Genomic DNA, 21,139 nt, shown 5'->3' with positions numbered 1-21,139 from the left:
TTGGGGAGCTGGTAGATCCTTCTCCTTCCTCGTGAGGTGCTGGTGCTCTGTACTGATTGGACCTGTAGGCGTCATACTATCTAAAGCCGAAACAAAATAGGTGGGAAGAGTTGGCCGCTAGATACACCATCAAAGGTTCTGTTCCTTCACCCAACTAGCTACATGACGAGGAATATGGAGAGAATCTAGGGGATTGTCGTAAGAGGGAGGACAGTGAGCGAGGAAGTGATGCATAGCTGGAGTCTGAAGGCTCAAGTGTTGCAAACAATATCACGTCAAAAGCTTTACTTGCGTATCTATTACGATTACAGCACTGTGTGGAGCCTTCAAAAATGAGAATATAATATTGCAAGTGTCCTTTATGGAGAGAATAGGAGCGATGACACTCCTGTGATGGATAACTGATCCCCACCAAGGAGAGACTCCAATCACGGTGAAATTGCCGGCGCTACACGTGGGTATTGTGGTCAGACATCACTTTCCCCATATAGGACGTATGGCGACGATGCTGTACATCCCAATCTTTTTTTGAGCCACCACCTCCGCACCGTTGCGAGCCAGTTCCTGTAGTTCTTGGATCGGGCCTGGTGCGCCGTGGGGGAAATTGCGCTCGATATTGAGCCGTACAATCTCAAACCAATGTATCACCTCAGCGGTTGACGGTAGCTGCCGGAAGTCCTGCAGGACTAGTCCGTTCTGCTCGAGAACCCCAAGGTAGTAGCCCACCGTCTTTCTGTTGCCGCAAGCCACCCGATCTTTCGTATCTTCTATGTGTGACTTATAGGATGTCAAACTATCTGTCCTGTAGAGAGTGTCCGAGATTAGCAAAACGCCACCAGGAGCCAAGCGTTGGGCCACTCGCGCCACCGAGTCTTCGAAGACTCGATTTTGAAAATGGGTGTAGACGCCTCGCACAACCACTAAATCGTAAGGTATGGCTGGATCAGGCAGTAAATCGATGTCCTGTCCATTGCAGTGGTACAGGTTGATCCTGCTTGATAACTCTGGTGGTAGTTTTTCGGCAAAGTAATCAAGCTGACGCTGGCTGATATTGATCGCGTCGATGCGCTCACATTCTGGGAAACGCCTCGCTAGGTGCTCCGTTATAGATCCCCAGCCACAGCCGACATCTAATATTCGACGTAATTGAGGTTTCTCAGCTGCTGGAAATCCAGCGAGTTCCAGCTGGTAATCAAAGTGCCGGACCTCGGACGGCCCAATCGGCCCAGGTCTTGCTCCCACCGCAAGTTCCGCGTGGTCGAACAACCCAAACTGGAAGCCTAAGCCTTCGCTCCCTAAAGCTTTCTCCCACATTTCTGGTGGATCATCGTATGTCTTAACCACTTTGCCTTGATAAGGGTCATAACGGGGGCTGCGGATCAGTGTGACCTGTGCACAAACCATAATGAAGTGTGAAAATATCCAGTTCCAGCGTAGAGATCAAGGATTTCTAGCTGGAAGTCCTACGTTGCGAGAATGTGGTAGGGGATTTTACTCTTTATATGAGACACCAACGTACAATCATAGGCCTGACTGTATCGGACCGCTTCCACACCGCTCTTTCGTAACCAAACTACGCATGCACAGCAGAAGATAGATAGATCTTGCATATAGTCAGTGCGGCCTATCTAGAAAATGGCGGAAAAGGTCTATCTGGCGGTCAAGTAACCGATCATTTTATGTAGCTGGTTGGTCTGTGGCTAACAAGGAGGCACACTTTATTGGATACTGATTTATTATGATAAACCCTACATCACCTGTCTACTAAGATCTAGTGACAGATCTGATGCTACCTGACGCGAAAGGGAGTTAAACGCCATATCCTAAAGTTCAAGTAGCACCGTATGCATATTATACTAAAAAGGGTCTTTTGACCGCTATTTTGTGTCTTATCATGGGCTGGTTGCCAGCCCGTTCAAGGCCGAGGGGATATTTGTGAGTAGACGATTTCTATTTCATTTTTTTTTCTTCGCTTCACTAGATCCAGGGGAGTTTATAATGGAGACAGGCTTCTCTTTCCATTCCCCTCCCGGGAATTCCCAGCGTATAGCCGCCAGTGTCGAAGGAGCTTTAAACTTTCGCGACCTCGGTGAACATCCAAGCGATGTTAATCAGCCTGCTATTATGCGAAGAGGGTTCATCTATCGCTCTGGGTACCTTTCGAACATCACCAGTCGAGGGTGGAGAAAGCTGAGAGAGCTTCAGATATCAACTATAATCCGCTTGGTACCCGCGAAGGAAGCTGACATGTTATACGGTGATACGGAAATCGAGAGGTTCGAGGGCTTTAGAGTCATCCACCTTTCTTTCTCCCAGGCAGAATTTGAAAAGACATATCTTTTCGAGAAATATACCCGACTTGCAGCCGGGGGTGATACTGTCAGCTTTCAAATACCCTTTTTGTATCGATATATCTAATAATTCCACAGGCTGTTGCGCAAGAGTATATAAGTTTACTTCGAGAGAGACCTATTATACTTCGAACCGTACTGCTGCTCATCCGCGATTATCCAAATGAAGTATACCTAATTCACTGCTCAATGGGAAAAGATCGCACTGGTATTATCTGCGCGCTTCTTCTATGCTTGGCTGGGGCATCCCATGAAACCATATCAACAGAGTATAGTCTCAGCGAACCTGCTTTAGAGTCGCTAGTCCCCGGTATCTTTCGGCTTCTGGAGCATATTGCTCCATGCGGTACTAGCGAAGCTGATTGTCATCAGCTCGCTAGGGAGGCGATTAAAGCAAGGTAACAGAGAATACAATACCCAGATTACATCATTAGGTGTTGATAATTTCCTAGGAAAACGGCGATGCTCCGCACCCTTCAGTTGGTTGACAAAGAATTTGGCGGTGCCATCAACTACGTCACAGAGTACTGCGGCTTATCTGCGGAAGACATTGAGCGTGTTCGACATAACCTGTTACATATAGAGTCGTAGCCGAGCATTGCAGCCTATCCCTCAAACGGTCGCTTTATCTACTTTATACGAGAAGCCGTTCTCGCGAAACTACCGCCAAACTCTAGTCATGGCACATCTGCAGGGTACACAGTGAAGTTCCGCATTTGTCACCCAATCAGCCACATGTCGAAGATCGAGAGGGATCTTGGGAATTGTCACAAGATCAGAGAACGTCAGTAAGCGATGTGTTGGCTGGATCCTGAATTCCCAGGAGTTGCAAACAATATAACATCTAAGCTATCCCTGTGCATCTGCTACGACGCAGCGTAGAGCAACCGAAATAATACCTCCTTGGTCGAGCTCTCGGTAGAGGTACGTCTTAAGGTCTTCTCGATCCTGATATTTGGATGTTGCTGGAACAGGTCTATGAGATCTGGGATATGGGGCCGGCTAGTGACAAGAAAACGGACTTGGTGACTAGGAGCGATATTCTTAATGCTCTGGGGGAGGGATTTCCGATGTTCCGATTCATCGAGCCCATCAAGCACTACATATGTACGCCTTAGACCTGAAGCAATATTAGTGAGTAGTCGTTCGCATTCGTGGAGGCGCATTGGACCCTTGTGACCGCTCTTCTGAAATAGCTCGGCCACGGGACTCGGACTTGCCGGTAGCTGCTCAAGGAGCTGTCTAAGCATACAGCAAAAGACTTCCAACGTGCTTTGAGTAGAGTGGTCCTGATGGTCAAAGTAGAAGAACGTGACAGGTAAAGCTTCCCTGGAGCTTGAGTTAAGAAGCTCATCGATAATGATGGAGCTGGTAAATCAGTTGAAGCGCCAAAAGCAGCGACAGGTGCCCTATGCAAGGTTTGCTTTGCCAGAGCCTGGAATACCATGATACACCAGAATATTCGACGGAGAGCTATCGCCTCGCCACCGAATAAATTCGTTTTAGTGGAGGATCCAAGTCCCAGTATTTGGTGCCCTCGACGCTTGGATGAGCCGGTGCTTCTGGTCGTGCTTTAAGGTCGATACCCAGTCCAGAATACTCCTTCTACTCTCCCGCTCGATATTCACCTGGATTGCGCGCTTATCATCTTGAACTAAGTCAAGGATTCGAAACGTATCTGCTTCGAGTGTCTGGATGGTCCTGAACTGTTCTAGCTGTTGTCTTATCAACTTCAAAACGTCATCCGACGTCCGCGATAGAAGCCGGCAGCCGTCGACCGACAAGGCAAATTGCATCCAATTGGTGAAATGGCGTAATTCCTAAATGTTTCTGCTGGAATTTGCCTGAAGGGCCTGAATAGAGCGGCACCATGCTTACATGGCACTTGGTGAGCACCGTCATACTTATGCTGTTGTATGTTTTTGCTCGCTCATTCTTTCATTTCTTATTTGGATAGATAGGCCTTTTGTTTATTTATTTAACAGAATCCTAGGAGTATATAGAGTTTAAACTTAATTTTTAGGGATAGTATCGAGAATATAAGTATCATTAACACCCACAACAAGTCCTTCAATAAACCAATTTCTTCTGCGGTCTCACTGCCTTGTAGGCAGGAATCTCTTATTCTTCCGGCATTGCGGATATCAATTCTCCCTGTAACTGTCTATCAGGGTCTTCCTCAGGTGTCTCTACCCTCCCTAGGGATCTACCTAGCAATATCTCTATGGATTCGGAACTTGGTTCGACTATCTTAACTGTCTCGTCCGTCTCGGCCGTCTTGTTTACGGTTGCCTCGTCTGTCTCAGTTGGCTCGGGTGCCTCCGGCGTCTCCGGCAGGTCTTCTCGGTTGTCGATCTCAAATGCCCCGGGCACTACACTCGGCTCTCGGGTGTCCTCACGGCTTAATATATATCTCCCTGTCCTAGGGACTTGCTCGCGCGGCATCTGACCTATTCAACTTTCAAGATGTAGTGATTCGATAGCCCGATCAGGGATAGGTAGGCAGATTGTACGGGCCTGGCCGCTTTCAACAAGATCAAGGATCAACAAGGCTTCAAATCTGCTGGATTGGGCAAGGTAGTTGGCCTTACGCAATCCCCCAAGGTGTTAGACTGTTGGTTAGACACGTCGTAGCAGCCCGGGCTCATAATCTATGTTCTGATCTCCGGGGAAAGATGGGCAGAATGAGGCTGTATCAGCTAGACGTACGTAGCCTACTGAAGACCGGATGCCATTCTGATAGATGCTCAATTCTATGGACGACTCTATCGACTATCTTGACTGCTTGCTTACTTGTCTCTACTAATGGGTAAAGCCTTCAGGGGCTTGGTTTGGTTTGGTTTGGTTACTATTTAATGTCACTCGGCGGATCACGCGACAACATGATCCGCAGCCTTCCTAGAGGCAACTGGACGTGCTACCTAAATAAAATCCCGCTAGGAACTAGCTAAATACATGCTTAAAGTAATAGATCTAAATAATATATACTGGAGAAGAGTGGAAGAAGTACCTAGCACTACCCTGGACTGGTCTTCTGGAGATAGAAACCTGCTTTAGCTATCTATAGATAGAAGAGAATACTGTCTGCCTCTATCTAGATAGAAGTATAAACTGTTACACTATTTAGGACTTGAGCATGCCCAGTTTGGGTATATATTCTTGAAAAAGAATAAGTCTTACATAATATAACTAAACTCTTTAGTTCCAGTAGCTGTACTAAGGAGCCAGTTAATTATTTCTAACAGGCCTGCCTTTAGACACTTCTATCTATTCCTCCAGCACTTCCTGGTATACAGACAGAAGAAAAAGTGAGCAGGAGACTTTCGTCCACTGTAGGAGTAGGTTGCTAGGTAGTCTGAATAGTGATATTTTTTATAATATGCTGCAAAGTCCCTATGGCCTATACAGGCAGCTATAAGCCGGCCTAGTACCCAGTAAAGAAGAGAATGTTCCTGGGAGTAACTGCTTTTTATATAGGATCGAATATTTAGATCGCGATAGGCCTGTGGTGCAGTCTTTATATATACTGCTGAGAAGTCTGCGCGGTGTTGCTGTTTTGTCTTCTACCTGAGATATAGTAGAGGGAGATATAAAAGCTATCAATTATTGTACCTTGCTTGGCAAGTTGGTCTGTGAGTTCATTCCCTGCTATTCTAGAGTGGCCTGGGATCCAGTGCACCTCTAGGGACTTATATAACAAGTCCAGAAGAGATAAGGCTTTCTTCCATTATATTAAAAGCTATTAAAATGTATCTATAAATCCGCCCTGGTGGGGTATCGGCCTATTATATATAAGAAGACTAGCTGCTGCTAGATTATTGAGTTAGATAGTTAAGCAGGTGGTATATTATATATATAGCTGCTTGATTACGGCTTGGAGACCCTCTACTGCACCCATAAGCTCTGTGAATAAATAAGACTATTAAGATGGGTTTACAACTATTTACGTTCTCAGCTATGTCAGTTAACTGTAACAGCATGACCAACTGTCCCTTGGCTGTGTGACTATACCCTTATTAGCGGATTGGCACTCCAAGCTACCTAATCAACATAAGTCCTTCTATCTCCTAATACAGCTGCGGGCGTTTAATATACTAAGCTTCAAAAACGGACGTGTCGCCGCGCCTATCTGGCTCCAAGGCGTTATCAGTAGTATCTGCTCGTCTAGGACTTGTCTGCATGTCCTCAGCCAGTCAGGGATGGCGACTTCAGCCAGCGCTTCGACCATAGCTCTGTGGCTCAGCTGGACCACGTATTTGTCAGTGAGAGGGACCCAGTGGGAGTAAGAGCACGGCCAACAGCACCCCATTGATATTCAATTGGTGCAGCCAACAGGCTAAAGTAACCGTGGGGCGCATTTCCTTGGCAATCTCCCCAGCCTGCAAACCATGAATTGATTCTCCTTGAGTGGGCTTTATGCATCTCATCCCGCTTCCTAGCGACAAGCCGACGTGGCTGGTGGACGTATTCTATATTGCGTAGTCGCCTGCTCGCTCTTGAAATGACTAATTTAGGTCTCAAATATTGGCTATGCAATGAGAATGATCAAGGGAAAAAGAAAGTCAGCTGTGTAAATAAGAGTGTGTAAGGCATACGAACGGAACGCGCAGGGATAAAGGTTTCAGTCTTCGATCTACTACTTAATAGCTACTTATACTACTGTACCATACTGGCAACTTTCCTCCCTACCACCTAGCTGAATTTCCTTCCCATGCTGATGCTTCAAACACCTTTTGAATCATCATTCCGTACAAGTCTCCTTCTATTCATCTGTTATCATCTCGATTCTGCTCCACTTATAGTTTCATAATGCCCTTCACTGAAGGTAAATTAGCGCTTCCTTCTCGTTCCCTCTTTGATTTTCCTTTCGTATTTTGCAACACCCATGTTTTGCCCTCACTCCTACAATTGTTATGCTGGTCTCAGGTGCCCTCCAGAGGCGCGCTAAGTAAATGATGATATTTCTGTTGGCACAAGGATGTTCCTGTTCCCTTTTGCCACGTCTCTTAAGTTATCATACTCTGTATCCGCGCTGGGAGCAAGTGTCTATCGATTGCAGTGCTGCATCTGACACATACCGCAATATCTCGCACAAGCAGTGGTGCATGTCACCGTAGGTGGGCCTGGGAGCTTGGTAAAATGAACAGGTCAGGTGTCCAGGCATTCAAAGACCCTAAGTATTTTTCTGCTCTTTTGTCAGCTTATTGGTATGATTAAAGAATCGGCAATGACAATGAAGAGGTACAGCCAACAGGCCAGAGTAACCGTGGGGCACATTTCCTGTGCAATCTCCCCGTCCTTCAAACCATGTCAGCCTAAGCATGACTTGAACAGCTGCCGTCAACGCTGCATACCCCTGCCAGTGTTTCTGCTTACGGGAATCACAATAGTCGCGTATCCCTCAATTCACAAGAGTTGGAAGCTCGTCCATAAGGCCAGCTGCCTCCATCTCAAAGCAAAGTATCCCACGTTGTTGAGCTAGGCGATCTAGCGTTTTTGAGCCCTTCATCACCTGATCCCCGGAGATAATCAATCCATAGTGGATGTAAGGCGTCCTTGTCACGCTGTGGTCGTTTGACTAGTTACTCTTTGTCGCACTTTTCGCGAGTATCCTCCTTTTCAGAATGGCGCTAGGAGGAACAATGGTTCAAGCGCTCGCCGAAAGAGTCCCACTGATTTGAAACTACGTGACTTAGGCAGCTATCAGGTACTTGATCACTCCAAAACTTATACCTTCATGTGCAGTAACTAACAGAAGAAATTGACACACTTAGGGCAGCAATTGAGGAGTGGAAGAGTGGGGCGGCAAAGGCAGAAGATTCAATGCATGATACGCGAACTGAGCTACACGAAGCACAAGTTGTGGCTGAGAAACTCCAGATAGAGGCTGTGGATTTTCAACAGAGGTCTCATGATGCCTTTCTCATGGTTCAGAAATATCAGAAGGCGGCACAGACTTTGGATCAAACGCTTCAAATATTTATAAAGGCAGTAGAGGAGGCGAAAAGACAACTAAGCCACGTATCCTAAAGCTGTGAAAGAAAAAAAAAATACTCTTTCTAATTGTACATGTCAAGCACCTACACTAGTACATAACATAAAGTCAGTCTTTAGATTTTCGATCCTTATTGCACATGAGCTGCTCTCCACACGACTGCAATCATTCGCATACCCAATATCTCAGACTGAGCAGTAGAAAATATGCGTGGGTTTATAACACTTAGTTCATCAGCCGGCTTATTGTTATTTCTTTACACACTAACTGCAGATTCAGGTCAGAGCTCCTTGGCCTTGCCTGATAGACATGTTGCAATCCTCACTCAGCTTGAGCAACCGGGCGCACACAACCATCACTGAAGTGTCCGCCCAATTATCTCAACCCCAGGCGTGCCCTCTGGTAGCCTAGGGCAACCCGTCACAACAACCAGCCAGCCGGTGAGACTACCAACAGCCGGGGCTGTCCTAAAAAACGAACATCCAGCCTGCTGTGCCCTAATCGCGACCGCGTCCCTCAGGCTTGCGGTATGAGTGTGGTAGATGATCATAACCTCGGCAAGAGTTGGAGTGGTAAGCAGAGCGGAAGCTGCAACAAGACCGACCAGAAGTCGCATAGTGGCGGATTCCTGAAATTCAGAAGTTAGCACTAATTGCTCATCAGAAGAAAGAGTCTGTCATAATTTATTAGATCCAACCTTTGCCTGATTGAGAATAGAAGAAACCTCGAGCACTGAAGTAATGTTATATTTTGCCGCCCTGTATAACTGATATTTAGCAATTCACTAATTATGCTTGTAGTGAAGATGTCTTACCTGATGTAAGGGGCCTGTCCCGAATCGAATCGACTAGGTCTAAGGGATTCTACACACAAAGAGGAATCGATTAGAGAAGAAAAGAAGAAGGAAATGAATCAGCGATGTGTTGTGATGATTTTGTAGTGGCTAGTCGGTGAAAGGGAACCTCCAGTTTAGCAAATAATGGGTGTTGGTAGAGCGACGCAGACGTGAGATGTTTGAGGCGGGGTAGACTTTAACAGCTAGCCACAATTTAAAGCCGTCGCTGTGAGGTGCGGATGTTCACCCCTAAGAGCATACTGCAGTCCCAGCATACGGAGTAGTTCATGTTATTCTGGCCACTGCGCAACGCGTAGTAGTACCCAATTGGCGGAAAAGCGATGCTACTTTGGCCCCGCCCAGTCTGTCTGGATAAAAGTGGGTACCGATACAGATATCATTGTCACCGACGTACTACCGATTCCCCCGCGGCCGCTGGATGTCCTGGGTCGACTGGTGGCGATCCCCACGCATAGTCATATAATATATATCGCGCCTGAGGAATCTACTACGACCGGTTGATTATATTTGGTCTTTCTGGCCTAGGTGAATGGCATTGTCAAGCCTTCACAACAAGCCCGAAATGTGACCGATCATATTTAAACCGAATCAGCCTTGCTTAGTCTATTAATTTAACATGAGCGGCAAGAAAGAAGTGACGGATATACAAACAATTGTCCTATTTTCATGATTCGAGTCGGATGAATTTAGAGACATGACTACCGGTACGTTGTGCCTTTTTGTATAGTCCTAACAGTTAAGATAATACAACATTACTTAAATTGGAAAGCCTTACTTATTCTTTATACTGTTATTATTATTATTTCTTTGTTGCAAAAATCCACCGCCGCGCACACCGGACGCCAATGCTCACATAAAAGCTATAGAGGCACACTCAAAATAAGAAGGGAGATTATTGTTCCTGTACTTTTGTTATGAGACTGGCCAGTACCAAAAGACGCAATAGCGTGTTCCTTGCTGTCGCAAAAACTCGTGAAATTCATAATGAGACAGCGAATGAAGTGACTTCGGGGCATACGATGTCAGCTGACCACTTTCCCCCCACCTTGTTATTCGAGACTTCATTTCTTACCTCCGCTGCCCATGCTTTCTTTTCTCTCTCTCTCTCTCTTTCTTTTTTACTGGTCAACCAGCTAAATAATATACCCAGAGACTATGTCGGGCGTTGAGAACAACCGGGCTTTCGCTCGGCCCCTTCTACCAGAAATTCTAAGTCGGATCATGGAATTTCTCAGTGATGATAGAGCTGCTCTGCGATCAGCACTCCTGGTGAACAAGCTCTGGGCTGCGGAAGCCATGACTGTCCTTTGGCAAAAGCCGCCAGTGGAAGCCTTGGCCTCAAGCCCGGATGACCACCGCCAATTCTACGCCCGTCAGGTTCGCGAGCTAGATTTCGGGGGCGACAAGGACGGGAAACACCATTCAACTTTCCGTAGCCTGGAATTCCCAAGGCTGAGGCGTATAACGATAGACTTTTATCGACCCGACGATGGTGAAAAATTATGGCTGGATCAATACATACAGCCGAATCTCGAGGAATTCATTTTTTATGGCGCTGAGCCTGCCGGAGACCTACTTAACTTATTGGAAACCCGTTGCCCACGTTTGCGGTGTGTTTTGATTGGTTATGTATGGGAGGGGGTAAGCGCTAGCCGCTTGATTAAGTTCTTTGATTGTTGCAAGTCTTTGAGATCGATATGCCTTCCATCCAATATGGAAAGGTTCCTCGACGACCAGATGTTTGCCTACTTCGCCCGTCGTCATGACCTTGAGGAACTAGAGTTTGGAAAGACCATCACATATGAGATGGTGGAAAAGGCCCTTGATGGGATTCAGAGCCCTTTCAAGTATATTCAGCGCCTCACAGTTCCAGCAGAGTCAAAGGCACTTAAGCTATTAGCTCCAACGATCAAGTCTGTTACCACCCTAGAACTCAATGTTGAGGATAGCCAGTTCAATCCTTTGCCACTGGTCAGTTCGCTGGTTAACCTTCGTGAGCTTGAGATTGCACCTCAGTGGGCAAGTTGGTCGGCCACAGACTTTCTTGCACTCAAAGGTTTGAAGAATTTACGCAGACTGGAAATCTATCCGATCGAGGACGACCTGACGTCCCCCAATTTGACAGACCCGGATTTCGTCCAGATCTTTGCAAATATGAGTGAACTTCAGCAAATATCTTTCCAAGTCCAGTGCACATTGTCAACAGCAGCGATCACTTCGCTAGGACAGCATTGTCGTCAACTCACATCCTGCGACCTACTTGGTTCCTATTACTTAAACAGCTGGTTAAATATTGAACGACCGCTCTTTCCACATTTACGGCAGCTGGAACTCGGTGCCATAATTCCCGAAGAGCAAGGACCCCAGTAAGCTCATTCTCCTATGATCTCTATAGACTAGTCCATCGTCTGACAGGTTCTTTGAATTTAAGGCCACCTTCATCGACTACAAGAGCTCAGAAGCTTGCGCACTTAATTGTCGAGCATGCACCAAACTTGGAACAATTACAACTATGGGACCGCGATGAGTTTTCGAAAGAGGTGGTGGCTGCTTTCAAAGCCGAGACTGGCAATGAATACAATCCATAATACATAGAATACGAGCGACCGACAGATTTAGACACATGCGCATAGCTTCAAATGGAATTCTCTACTAGGGATGCACACGGTAAGACTAATACTCGATAGAATAGAGACACCGGCTATCTACCACTGGATACAGCGTAACATCACAGAATCCCCTTCTCGCAAACTGCTAGACACCTCCGTTCTGTCCGATGTCATGCCTGGAATGCTCAAGCTGAGGCTACTCAGCCAGAGCATTTGCCGCTGAAGCAATAGCCACAGTTCTCACCACCTCCCTTGTTCACATCGATTCCTCCGGATCCATCTTTATTCTTGGCGCAACACTTGCCGTTGTTTTTGCTGGAACTGTTCGAGTTATATTAGCGAGTTATTCCGGGTCTTTCAGGGCATAGGGTAATCTACCAGTTATGGAAGGAGTTCTGTTCTGCGAGCTTCTTCCCACCACACACGTCCGTGTCTTTCCTGTCACCGCTGCAGCCCCTACGCTTCTCGAAAACGTTCGGGACCCCAGCATCAGCGGGGGTGACATTGTCGGCGGCAATGTCGCTGTTGCCCGTGGGGCTTGCAACACCTAGCGTGGTGATGGCGAGGAAAGTATAGAGGAAAGCAGTATAGATCTTCATGTTGCCGGATGGCTGCTGAGTATCTAATCGAGACGGGCTCTGGGAAAAGAAGGGAATGAGTTGTTTCTGATCAGGACAGTCCCTAGTTTGCTCGCGCGCAAAGCCCTCTTTATAGCAACGGTCCAGGCACTGCACAAGACATTGGAGTCAACCGCCACGGGCAATAATCACGCATCGCCCCGGCCTGAGCGGAATAGAGGCTCCACTTGCATCTCAGAGATGTCGGCGAGTGAATTTTCTTGTTGGGCTGGCGCCCGCATCTACAAGATGACAGAACCACAATATCGACCGACGAGTGAGGAGTGCCGATCAAGGTCAATTTGCTTACTCTGGCTTACACTCAGCCTCCCTCAGGTTGTAATGTACTCCGCAGAGATTGAACACGAAGCTGACGCAGGTGGGCTGACAAAAGCAAACAAGAAAGGAGAATGGGGGCTAAATCGCCCCCACAGTACTGCGCGAGGAAGGGATCCACGGCTGACTAGAATGATCTACAATCTGATTTCTCGACGTGTCTGGGGAAAAGCTTGGAGCTGACGTACAGACGTGCAGATCACAAGGCGCAAAGCTCCAATAAGGATGCGCATCACCATCAGCCCTAATGCAAGGGCAGGCCACACTGTTTTGGCCGAAAGTAGCGCTTACTATTATTCAGGGTGAGCTCACTGAAGCTGGTAAGCCAACATATGCAGGAATATTAAGCGCACCCATTGGTGCAGTGATCACATTCATTGCTTTTGAAAGAATTGTAGATGTGGAACTTAGGGGCCTAATATTTATGCGGCATTTGTTTCAAAACCGAGGCTCTCATGCAGTAAGCCGCATCAGGCTGGCTAATACTAGATACTAATGTCATATGTAGGTTTCCTTCTGGCCATTACAAGTAGCCTGTGGCAATGGAGGACTTCACATCGTTGCCAGCTCAAACACCAAATATGTTTGAGATCCTCGGGGAGTTTGAAAATATCTTGGTGGGTGTAGACAAATGTTTCCTGTTTTGAGCTGGATGTTCAGTAGCTCACCAACTCTGACCGACGATTGCGATGCAAGGGTATCCGGGAGAGTGCCTCGAAGACGGCAAGGCTATCTCGATCGTTTCTCCTCACTTAGTTGGTTCTTCTATGACGGCGATCAGCAGTTCTTCTGGTGATATGCTGAACCTGACCACGAGCTTCTAAAACAGCTCGGCATAAGTGAATCCAACATTCCGATTATCGCTCTTTAGAGATTTTTGACTTGCATTGCTTTGTTTCTTTCTGAGGATATGAAGTAGTGCGATATTGTTGTGGTGTGTCAATGATGGGCAATAGAGACGGTAATTTATTTGAATTATGGTTTTACTCACGTGCTTGTATAATTTTGTATAATTTCTTAAACCATCATAATAGAAGAATAGCCGGTATCGGCGGCTTGTGCGAATAGGGCTGCCAGATAATGGATCTCGTTCCTTCTTCTTTTAGAACCTCATATTCTCGACGAGGTTGGTCTGCAGTAGAAGTCAATCATTCGGCTTCTCCAGTAGTACATCACCCCGTACCTATCTTTAGAACTTGACATACACTCATTAACCAGACTCCGGAGAAGGCCAGAGGAGTTAAATCATCGACAGATAATGAACCCGTTAACAAAGGTTGAGCTAACGGTAACCGGGACAACTTACGAACCGGGACAAACTACGATAAACCTGCCTCTTCAGGAATCCAAATGTTGCACCTGCTACGATACCTTTCCGTCATCCGAGACAATTCGCTTGGAATGTGGTGATATATACTGTACTGATTGTCTCAAGGGCTTTTTCATACGAGCAACCAAAGATGAGCAACTATTCCCTCCAAGATGCTGCCGTCAGAATATCCCAGTGTCTGCTATTGCCGCCAAAATGACGACCGAAGAATTGCATGTATTTGCGAGCGCAGAAGTGGAGTTTTCTACAAAGAACAGAGTATATTGCAGTAATCTCAGATGCGGCAGGTTTATACCTCCGAGCAGAATCATATGGAACAGAGCGCACTGCGGTTCCTGCCAGTACTCAACTTGCGCGATATGCAAGAATATCTTTCATTATGGTTATTGCCCTGAAGACCCGGGTCTCCGGGGTACCTTAGAGTTTGCTTCAAGTCAAGGCTGGCAGCGCTGCTTCGCATGTGGGACTGTAGTGGAATTGGAGACTGGCTGCTATCACATAAGGTGAGCATTTGCCTTGTCTCATGCTTGATGAGATAGAGCGAAAAGCGCTGATACGACGGGTAGGTGTAAATGCAAGGCCGAATTCTGCTATCTGTGTGGTGCACGGTGGAAGGTCTGTTCCTGCAGACTGTGGGATGAAGCGAGGTTGAGACCAGCAGCATTTGTTGACCGAAACCTGAATCTGCCAATTCCTCAGCCTTGGCCGGAGCCGCAGCAGGAATATCGGCGTGAAAACGTATGTAGGCATCCAGGACGAGGACGGTTTAGACGCGTGGATGGCGTTGGATACGGATTTGTGTGCAACAGATGTGGAGCTCGCCATTGGAAGTTTATTCTCGAATGTCGTCTTTGTCAAATCAGAGTATGCCAGAATTGTCGACTGCGCATCCTAGTAGGAGCATGATAATCGTGTCGTGGAGAATGGGGAACTATCTGCGCCAGGCTTTGGTGGAGAAATGAAATGAATCAGGTTCATCGGGGGGGTGGAATGGGGAGGATTCCGCTACGGCTGCTTGTTTACTCTAGATATGACTATTCTTAAGATTTGCTTACGAAGACCAATTCATCAGAGTCATTCTTGTCTGTGCCGTAATATGCAGCATCAAGTAAATATTACCTTACGAAATTACCTTTCCACGGTAGGCGCAATAGATATCTACAATAAAGGAAACCTTTGCGGAGCTACTGGGGCTGGACTCGGTGTGTCCCTATATGCTGGCGGCAAAATATCTTCCAGAGATGCCTTGATCTGCAGGGCTAAGGTCCGCGAGTGCCACCGGTGCTGTTGCGTATAACCACCCATGACCCAGAAGTTATCAACACGCGACTGGCGCTTCCATAGACCGCGGATCTCCCCCTCCCCATCAATACCCCCTGTTGCGTCAAGGCGACTTGCAATTTCGCGAGGACCGAGAAAATGCTTGCTTTCATTTTCGCTCTCATGGTTTGGTGCGTCCCCAACCAGGATCTGGGCAGCTGTATCACGCACATCTTTATCGGCGAAGCCTGTGCACCACACCACGGCATCTGCGGCCACGGAGCTGCCATCGGAGAATCGAAGACCTGTCGTCGTGAACGCGACAGGCTCGACTCCGACCTTGATGCCAGCTTTGCCCTCTGCCAGTAGTTTGGTGCCGCCCACATCGACGTAGTGTCCACCAGCCCGCTCGATCAGGTTATGCATAAGGGACACGTTCGGGTCACGGCTGTCAAGAACAGGGAATCCAGCTGCGGCCAGTGCATTGTACCGATGCGGCTCTTGGCTCGCAAACTGCCTCATCAGGCCACAGGCAAGCTGGCTGTCCACGCAGGTTGGCAGCGTCATAAACAGCCGATCGGCTGCCTCCACGCCCATGTCATAGGCACCGAGACTATGCTTATCACAGATGTATTCTACAGGGACAATGTACGTTGGGGATCGGACAACCATTGTTGTGTGAAGTCCAGCAGCGTGGCAGTCCTCGAGCACGTCAAATGCTGTGTTAGCAGAACCGACGATTAGGACGGACTTATAAAACAATTAGTTCAATGATCACCCTTGAATCAGTTCGCTATTTTGCCCTCAGCTTTCAAACCATTGATGTGACTTAGACTCACCTGGGCTCCCTTTTCTGCAAGCTGGTTGGCATTCTGGTACTGCGCCGAGTGAATACTGATGCCCTGATATAAGTGACTGTCCACCATCGTTGGAAGATAGGGCTTCTGGGACCCAATGCCGGTCGCAAGGACAAGGTGTTTGGAGTTGGCTGTGAGCTGACCGGTAAGAGTATCAAATTCAACCTCCCAGTTCTTAGAAGACAGATTATATCGCGTCGACCGGATCTGAGCCGAGGAGACCACATTAAGGTTGAATGTCTCGACATATCGTCGGACCTGTAGTGCTAGCTCATTCCTCGCGAGAAGATGTGGAGTTTGGAGCTCCTGGTCATAGCCTAGCTTGCGGACTCACTGTCAGTGCGCCTCATCCTTCCTCAGTGCTTTCACCGTGCTTACACATGTAGGGCAGATCACAAAAGGACGTGGGGATGTGAAACCGCATGCAGTCATAACGGAGAGCCCAATTGTCGCCTGGCCGCGGATTCCGCTCGGCCATGACGCTTTCTACACCCAGAGCCTTAAGACGTGCGGCAAGCGCGACAGCCCTATATGATATTGGCAAGAGCATTCTTTTTGCGATGAATGTCACAACTTACGCGTTGCCTCCACCGATAATGAAGACATCTGTGTCGAATGACGCAAGACCATCCAATTGTTTCCTCGGAGACTGGAGTAGTCCCTCGTTCTCTGGTTGCAAATCTAAGCTCTTGAGAATGGTGCTGAGGATCCAGACTTTCCACACAACTGTCCATTTATCACTTTTGACAGGCAAGAGCACTACCTTCCCTTCGCATGTCGCGCCTGGAGAGTCCGTCCGGAAAACAATTCCGCAATCGATGAATTGCTGTGCACCCAACTGTTAGCCACGGCTCTCTTCGCGTAAAGCCTTCAAAATCTTGGATCACAGGCTCACAAGTGTCGGCGTCGCAGGAAGGAAAATAGCGGCGCCTTCTACCGTAATTTCCCCCTTCACATTCCTCAATGTCTTTGTTTCCAAAAGGCTCGCGGCGATTATTCTGGGAGTATTGAACGTGCGGAGGTGATAGGTGAGAGCCAACTGATCCTTCCAATATGCTTGATTGTCAAAGAAGCAGCCCTGGAGAGCATTAGCATCGTCGTCGGCCAGTGCGGCGCTCAAGCGCTTCAACACAGCGCGCGCCTGTTTGGTTGCCTCATCGCTAGCCATAGAAGTCGGATCTATCATACTAGAGGGAATCGTAGGAAGTGGCTGCTGGGCCATCATCTGACGCAGATCCGCTCTTGGCGGGAACTCATCGTCTAACGAGGACGGGAGGTTGTCTGGAGGGTTCCTATGTGTCAGCCTGTGCAACCTTTGGTGTGGCCCACTTGCGACTTGGGGAACTCACTGGAAGCCATGGTGTGGTGTAAGTGGGAAAGTATGACACAGGGTGTCATACGGCGGGGGATGGCAGCATTTAGTAGCTGAGGCGCATCGGGATGGCAAGATCATATGGGCCAAAGCGTACAGATGCGCGTATCTAGCCTCACAGGACTCTGCGGAGCAAAATGCCGTGATGTGCAATAATTGGCCGGTCTAGCTCCTCACGAAAATTCCAGTGTGGCAACGGACTGCGTTTCCTTCGGCGATGAGAATGACTCAATTATAAAATATAAGGTACTAGTCGCCAGTTTTCAGAGGGTTGAACTCCTATTTCTGATCTGGTAGTGGCGACTTGATTATATCGTTTAGGTGGCTTGAGTACCCCACCAGATCAGATCAGATCAGGTAGCGAACTCCCTAAATGCGTCCACTAGTACTATGTAGGTTTTTGACAGAGAACGACGCAATTATCCGGGCCCACTGAGCGGCACACGTCACAGCATACATGTCAATTCATCACATTGACATGTAGAAGATCGACCTATGAGGGGGAACCATGATGGGTCAGCCTGCATCTGGTTGGAAATTGGCCGAAGCTAAGACAAACGGTCTGTTCCTTCCGGTTGCTAGTTTTCCTCCTTACATCTTTAGTTTACCCTAGGAGCCTGCACATCAAGAATAGGACGGAAAAGGTACAGGAGACGGTCCGCGCTGGTAGTTAGTGGGTCCTCGGGCCCCATTTATTGGAACGGGAACTGAAGAATACCTTTGTCTTGGGCAGCGAGATAGGGAGAGAGAGCCAAAAGAGGATCTGAGACAAGGTTTGACAAAGGCTGATCCTTGTGTCAATCCTCAATTGGCAGATTTGGGGTTGCCTTTGTTTATTAGACGACAACAAGCCCTGCCTGTCTGCCCGGGTTCCGGCTATCAAGGTCGTTAAAGATGCCACCGGAAGAGCTCGAGGCGCTGCTCGCCGCGCCGGCTCTCGCACCACCGCCCGGAGTCACGCCGAATTTCGACAATCCTCACAACGGCAATGGTTATGCCTGGGGTATCACCACGGTCTGTATGATTGTTGCTACACTATGTCTATTCCTACGCTGGTACGTTCGGATATGGTTGGACCGGAAAGTGCGTATCGAGGATGGTTAGTTGGAATCAAGTCTAATAAACCTGGAGATTATGGCTAACAACTTGGTAGCGCTTACAATCTGTGCATATGTGTGCTACCCTTTCTCCAGCCTCTACCTTTGCTCACTCAAACTGACTGCCCCCAGGGAGCTTACTGCGGGACGGCCTACGCTGCATATGGGATGATCTCTACCCCCGGCTACTATGTCCACACCTGGGACCTTCGTAACAAAGACTTGATCCGACCACTCTATGTAAGTCATTGGAAAGTGCAACCAGGCCTGAAGGCAACTAATCAATTCTTACCATAAGCTTATTTTTGTATATGGCTGCTGCTACTCCGCAGTCCTCCCGTTGATCAAGACAGCTATCTTGATGGACTGGTGTCGAGTCTTCGTCATGGTTGATCGACCCAAAAGCTTTTTCTGGTGGGGCTGCACGATAGTATCATTCATTCAGTGCCTGTGGGGTGTTCTATGCATCACATTGCTGAATACACAATGTCGCCCGCATAGGGCGATCTGGGAATTTTATCTTCCGAGCAAATGCTACTCGCTTCCGGACGTGATGCTTTGTTCAGCCAGTGTGCAGGTAATCTCTGACGTGACCATGTTCTTGCTACCCCAAAAAATGATCTGGGGCCTACAAATGAGCTGGCAGAAAAAGATGGGTATTTCGGTTATTTTTGGAGTTGGTATCCTGTTAGTGATGTCCACCTGCAACCCGACTTCGGTCAATTTATATACTCACCTTGCGCCAGCGCGTCTATCGCAGCATGTTTCCGTCTAGCCCACACAGCCAACTTTGCCAAATCAACCGACCAGATGTACTTTATCGGACCTCTCCTATTCTGGGCCTGCGCCGAGATGACTTGTGGTTTCTTCATCTTCAGCGTACCCTGTCTATCGAAGCTAGCCATGGAATCTGGGCTGCGTAGAAGGCTGTCGAGCGTTCTCGACCTCAGTGACAAGTCGGTCAGCGTCCCTTCAGATCAGGGTTCCAAACCACAAGGAGGGTCGCACCCTAGACTTAAGCCTTGGAGTATCTCAGACACCACCTATTCGAAGATCGAGGAGGGTAATATCATACCGTTGACAAATGTGTCGTGGCCACAGGGAAACCTATGTGAGGAGTCCCACTCGAACGATGGAAATAACACTATGCAAGTGATTCGCACGATGGATGTCAGTTCTGCTGACCCAAATTCTAGCTTTCAACTGAAGGATCACCGCATTCCTTGGGTATCTTAGAAATACCAGCATCAGTCTGCAACATCCGGTATTAGGGAGGTGTACCAATGAGGTTCTATAGAAGGAGCATAATAATGTCTAATTTCGGGCGTAAGTAATACATTATACCAAGAATATGTGGGCTTTTCTTTTAGAAAAAAAAAAAAGGTAGGGATAGGTACCCCCTTTTTTTCTTCATTTTCCTGTTTATAATATAAAATATGTATGATAGCGCACACAACCAAAATCCCCCCTTGACTCAGGCCTGAAGGAACACTATCTCTCCGAACAAGCTCAGACCCAGGGAGAAGATCCTGTGCTTGAAGAACTGTAAGGCGAGGCTTGCGAGATAGGCCATATCACGCGATAAGGGTCATGCAGACCAAGCTTGATTGCTCGCAGCTTAGAATATGTGTCAATTCTTAGCTGGAAAGGTTTTATCCTCGTGCCAGTCAGCCAATGGGAGCTGCCGAAACCTAGCTTCAGCCCACTAAGCTATATACAGAAAGACGCAAAATCTGCCAGTGAGGCAACAATGCCATACAGAAGCCCGCTGCACAGCCCTACGTGTAATGCTAGCCACTGCGTACGAGTCTTGGCATATTATCCAGATATAGAGCTAGCTTGCTCTGCTTGGGCTTGAAGACTATCATAACAAGGTTGGAATGTGCATAATTGCACTATTCTCAGCCCGATCGTATGCAAGTAAACATGTTATGCGTCAGCTGACTCTAAACAACAGGTGCTAACCTGTTCTTTCTTTAACATTAATCGAGGTACCGATTATATATTTCTTCAGAGATTTACATATAAAGATCATATATATTGCAGCCACATATACTTGTGGCGCTCGCCGCTTACCGCAGACCATAGTCTATAGTGGAAGCAGGTCCCCAGACCCAGACACATGACCAAATTGTAACTTATATCAAGCTTCTTGACATCGATTTTGGGCTGATGACAAAATCAGTGGAACCGTAAATCATGCCAGAGAAGGCTTCCACGTTTCGCACGTTCGGTTGAGTGGCAGAGTTTCCGGGAATGGGAACTTCGGAAGTGCTCGTATTCGGCTCAACCACAGATCTACACGGGATCTCCATAATGACGAACTACCACATTTCCGGATTAGGCAAGTCTCGTATTCCTTTGTCCCGGGAGACATGACGATTTGAATATAAATATGATAGCTAAGTGTCTTTGTTCTGTTCATATTCAGGGATAGCATTGCGAACATAGCAATATAT

General features: G+C 47.6%; 8 protein-coding genes across 8 annotated transcripts; 4 read left to right on the top strand and 4 right to left on the bottom strand.

Moving 5' to 3' along the window:
• Positions 1-474: 474 nt before the first annotated feature.
• On the bottom strand, positions 475-1,404 carry BDW43DRAFT_312862 (S-adenosyl-L-methionine-dependent methyltransferase; the record flags this gene model as incomplete). Its single annotated transcript, XM_032047455.1, has 1 exon — positions 475-1,404. One exon carries the CDS (start codon positions 1,402-1,404, stop codon positions 475-477), a length of 930 nt encoding a protein of 309 aa, XP_031898476.1.
• Positions 1,405-1,998: 594 nt separating this feature from the next.
• Positions 1,999-2,942, top strand: BDW43DRAFT_312861 (tyrosine-protein phosphatase; the record flags this gene model as incomplete). Its single annotated transcript, XM_032047454.1, has 3 exons — positions 1,999-2,379; positions 2,430-2,749; positions 2,804-2,942. 3 exons carry the CDS (start codon positions 1,999-2,001, stop codon positions 2,940-2,942), a joined length of 840 nt encoding a protein of 279 aa, XP_031898475.1.
• Positions 2,943-8,416: 5,474 nt separating this feature from the next.
• Positions 8,417-9,498, bottom strand: BDW43DRAFT_282041 (uncharacterized protein). The gene is made up of 2 exons (XM_032042581.1): positions 9,161-9,498; positions 8,417-9,104 (listed from the first exon to the last, which is right to left on the bottom strand). Exon 2 carries the CDS (start codon positions 8,960-8,962, stop codon positions 8,702-8,704), a length of 261 nt encoding a protein of 86 aa, XP_031898474.1. The 5' UTR covers positions 8,963-9,104; positions 9,161-9,498; the 3' UTR covers positions 8,417-8,701.
• An 811-nt stretch (positions 9,499-10,309) lies between these two features.
• Positions 10,310-11,988, top strand: BDW43DRAFT_135697 (uncharacterized protein). Its single transcript, XM_032038252.1, has 2 exons — positions 10,310-11,568; positions 11,634-11,988. The coding sequence occupies exons 1-2, from the start codon at positions 10,358-10,360 to the stop codon at positions 11,788-11,790; spliced, it is 1,368 nt and encodes a 455-aa protein (XP_031898473.1). The 5' UTR covers positions 10,310-10,357; the 3' UTR covers positions 11,791-11,988.
• A 23-nt stretch (positions 11,989-12,011) lies between these two features.
• On the bottom strand, positions 12,012-12,410 carry BDW43DRAFT_312858 (uncharacterized protein; the record flags this gene model as incomplete). Its single annotated transcript, XM_032047453.1, has 2 exons — positions 12,012-12,132; positions 12,190-12,410. The coding sequence occupies 2 exons, from the start codon at positions 12,408-12,410 to the stop codon at positions 12,012-12,014; spliced, it is 342 nt and encodes a 113-aa protein (XP_031898472.1).
• A 110-nt stretch (positions 12,411-12,520) lies between these two features.
• On the top strand, positions 12,521-13,320 carry BDW43DRAFT_135703 (uncharacterized protein). The gene is made up of 2 exons (XM_032038253.1): positions 12,521-13,084; positions 13,273-13,320. Exon 1 carries the CDS (start codon positions 12,630-12,632, stop codon positions 12,945-12,947), a length of 318 nt encoding a protein of 105 aa, XP_031898471.1. The 5' UTR covers positions 12,521-12,629; the 3' UTR covers positions 12,948-13,084; positions 13,273-13,320.
• A 1,932-nt stretch (positions 13,321-15,252) lies between these two features.
• On the bottom strand, positions 15,253-17,570 carry BDW43DRAFT_320665 (uncharacterized protein; the record flags this gene model as incomplete). Its single annotated transcript, XM_032049127.1, has 6 exons — positions 15,253-16,104; positions 16,194-16,528; positions 16,590-16,738; positions 16,790-17,037; positions 17,107-17,492; positions 17,561-17,570. 6 exons carry the CDS (start codon positions 17,568-17,570, stop codon positions 15,253-15,255), a joined length of 1,980 nt encoding a protein of 659 aa, XP_031898470.1.
• Positions 17,571-18,477: 907 nt separating this feature from the next.
• On the top strand, positions 18,478-19,916 carry BDW43DRAFT_320664 (uncharacterized protein; the record flags this gene model as incomplete). The annotated part of the gene is made up of 5 exons (XM_032049126.1): positions 18,478-18,682; positions 18,737-18,756; positions 18,813-18,920; positions 18,979-19,367; positions 19,427-19,916. 5 exons carry the CDS (start codon positions 18,478-18,480, stop codon positions 19,914-19,916), a joined length of 1,212 nt encoding a protein of 403 aa, XP_031898469.1.
• Between the last annotated feature and the right edge of the window lie 1,223 nt (positions 19,917-21,139).

Source organism: Aspergillus alliaceus (genome assembly GCF_009176365.1).
Source record: "Aspergillus alliaceus strain CBS 536.65 unplaced genomic scaffold BDW43scaffold_33, whole genome shotgun sequence".
In the NCBI taxonomy this organism is placed as follows: Eukaryota; Fungi; Ascomycota; class Eurotiomycetes; order Eurotiales; family Aspergillaceae; genus Aspergillus; species Aspergillus alliaceus.
Note: the sequence above shows the minus strand (reverse complement) of the source record. Positions and strands in the feature narration are given on the sequence as shown.

Excerpts from the sequence above, each read along its gene's own strand:
- BDW43DRAFT_282041 (XM_032042581.1), bottom strand. The coding sequence starts at position 8,962 with ATGCGACTTCTGGTCGGTCTTGTTGCAGCTTCCGCTCTGCTTACCACT.
- BDW43DRAFT_135697 (XM_032038252.1), top strand. The coding sequence starts at position 10,358 with ATGTCGGGCGTTGAGAACAACCGGGCTTTCGCTCGGCCCCTTCTACCA. Across the intron at positions 11,569-11,633 it reads CCCGAAGAGCAAGGACCCCA|GCCACCTTCATCGACTACAA; the intron begins GTAAGCTCATTC and ends TTTGAATTTAAG.
- BDW43DRAFT_135703 (XM_032038253.1), top strand. The coding sequence starts at position 12,630 with ATGTCGGCGAGTGAATTTTCTTGTTGGGCTGGCGCCCGCATCTACAAG.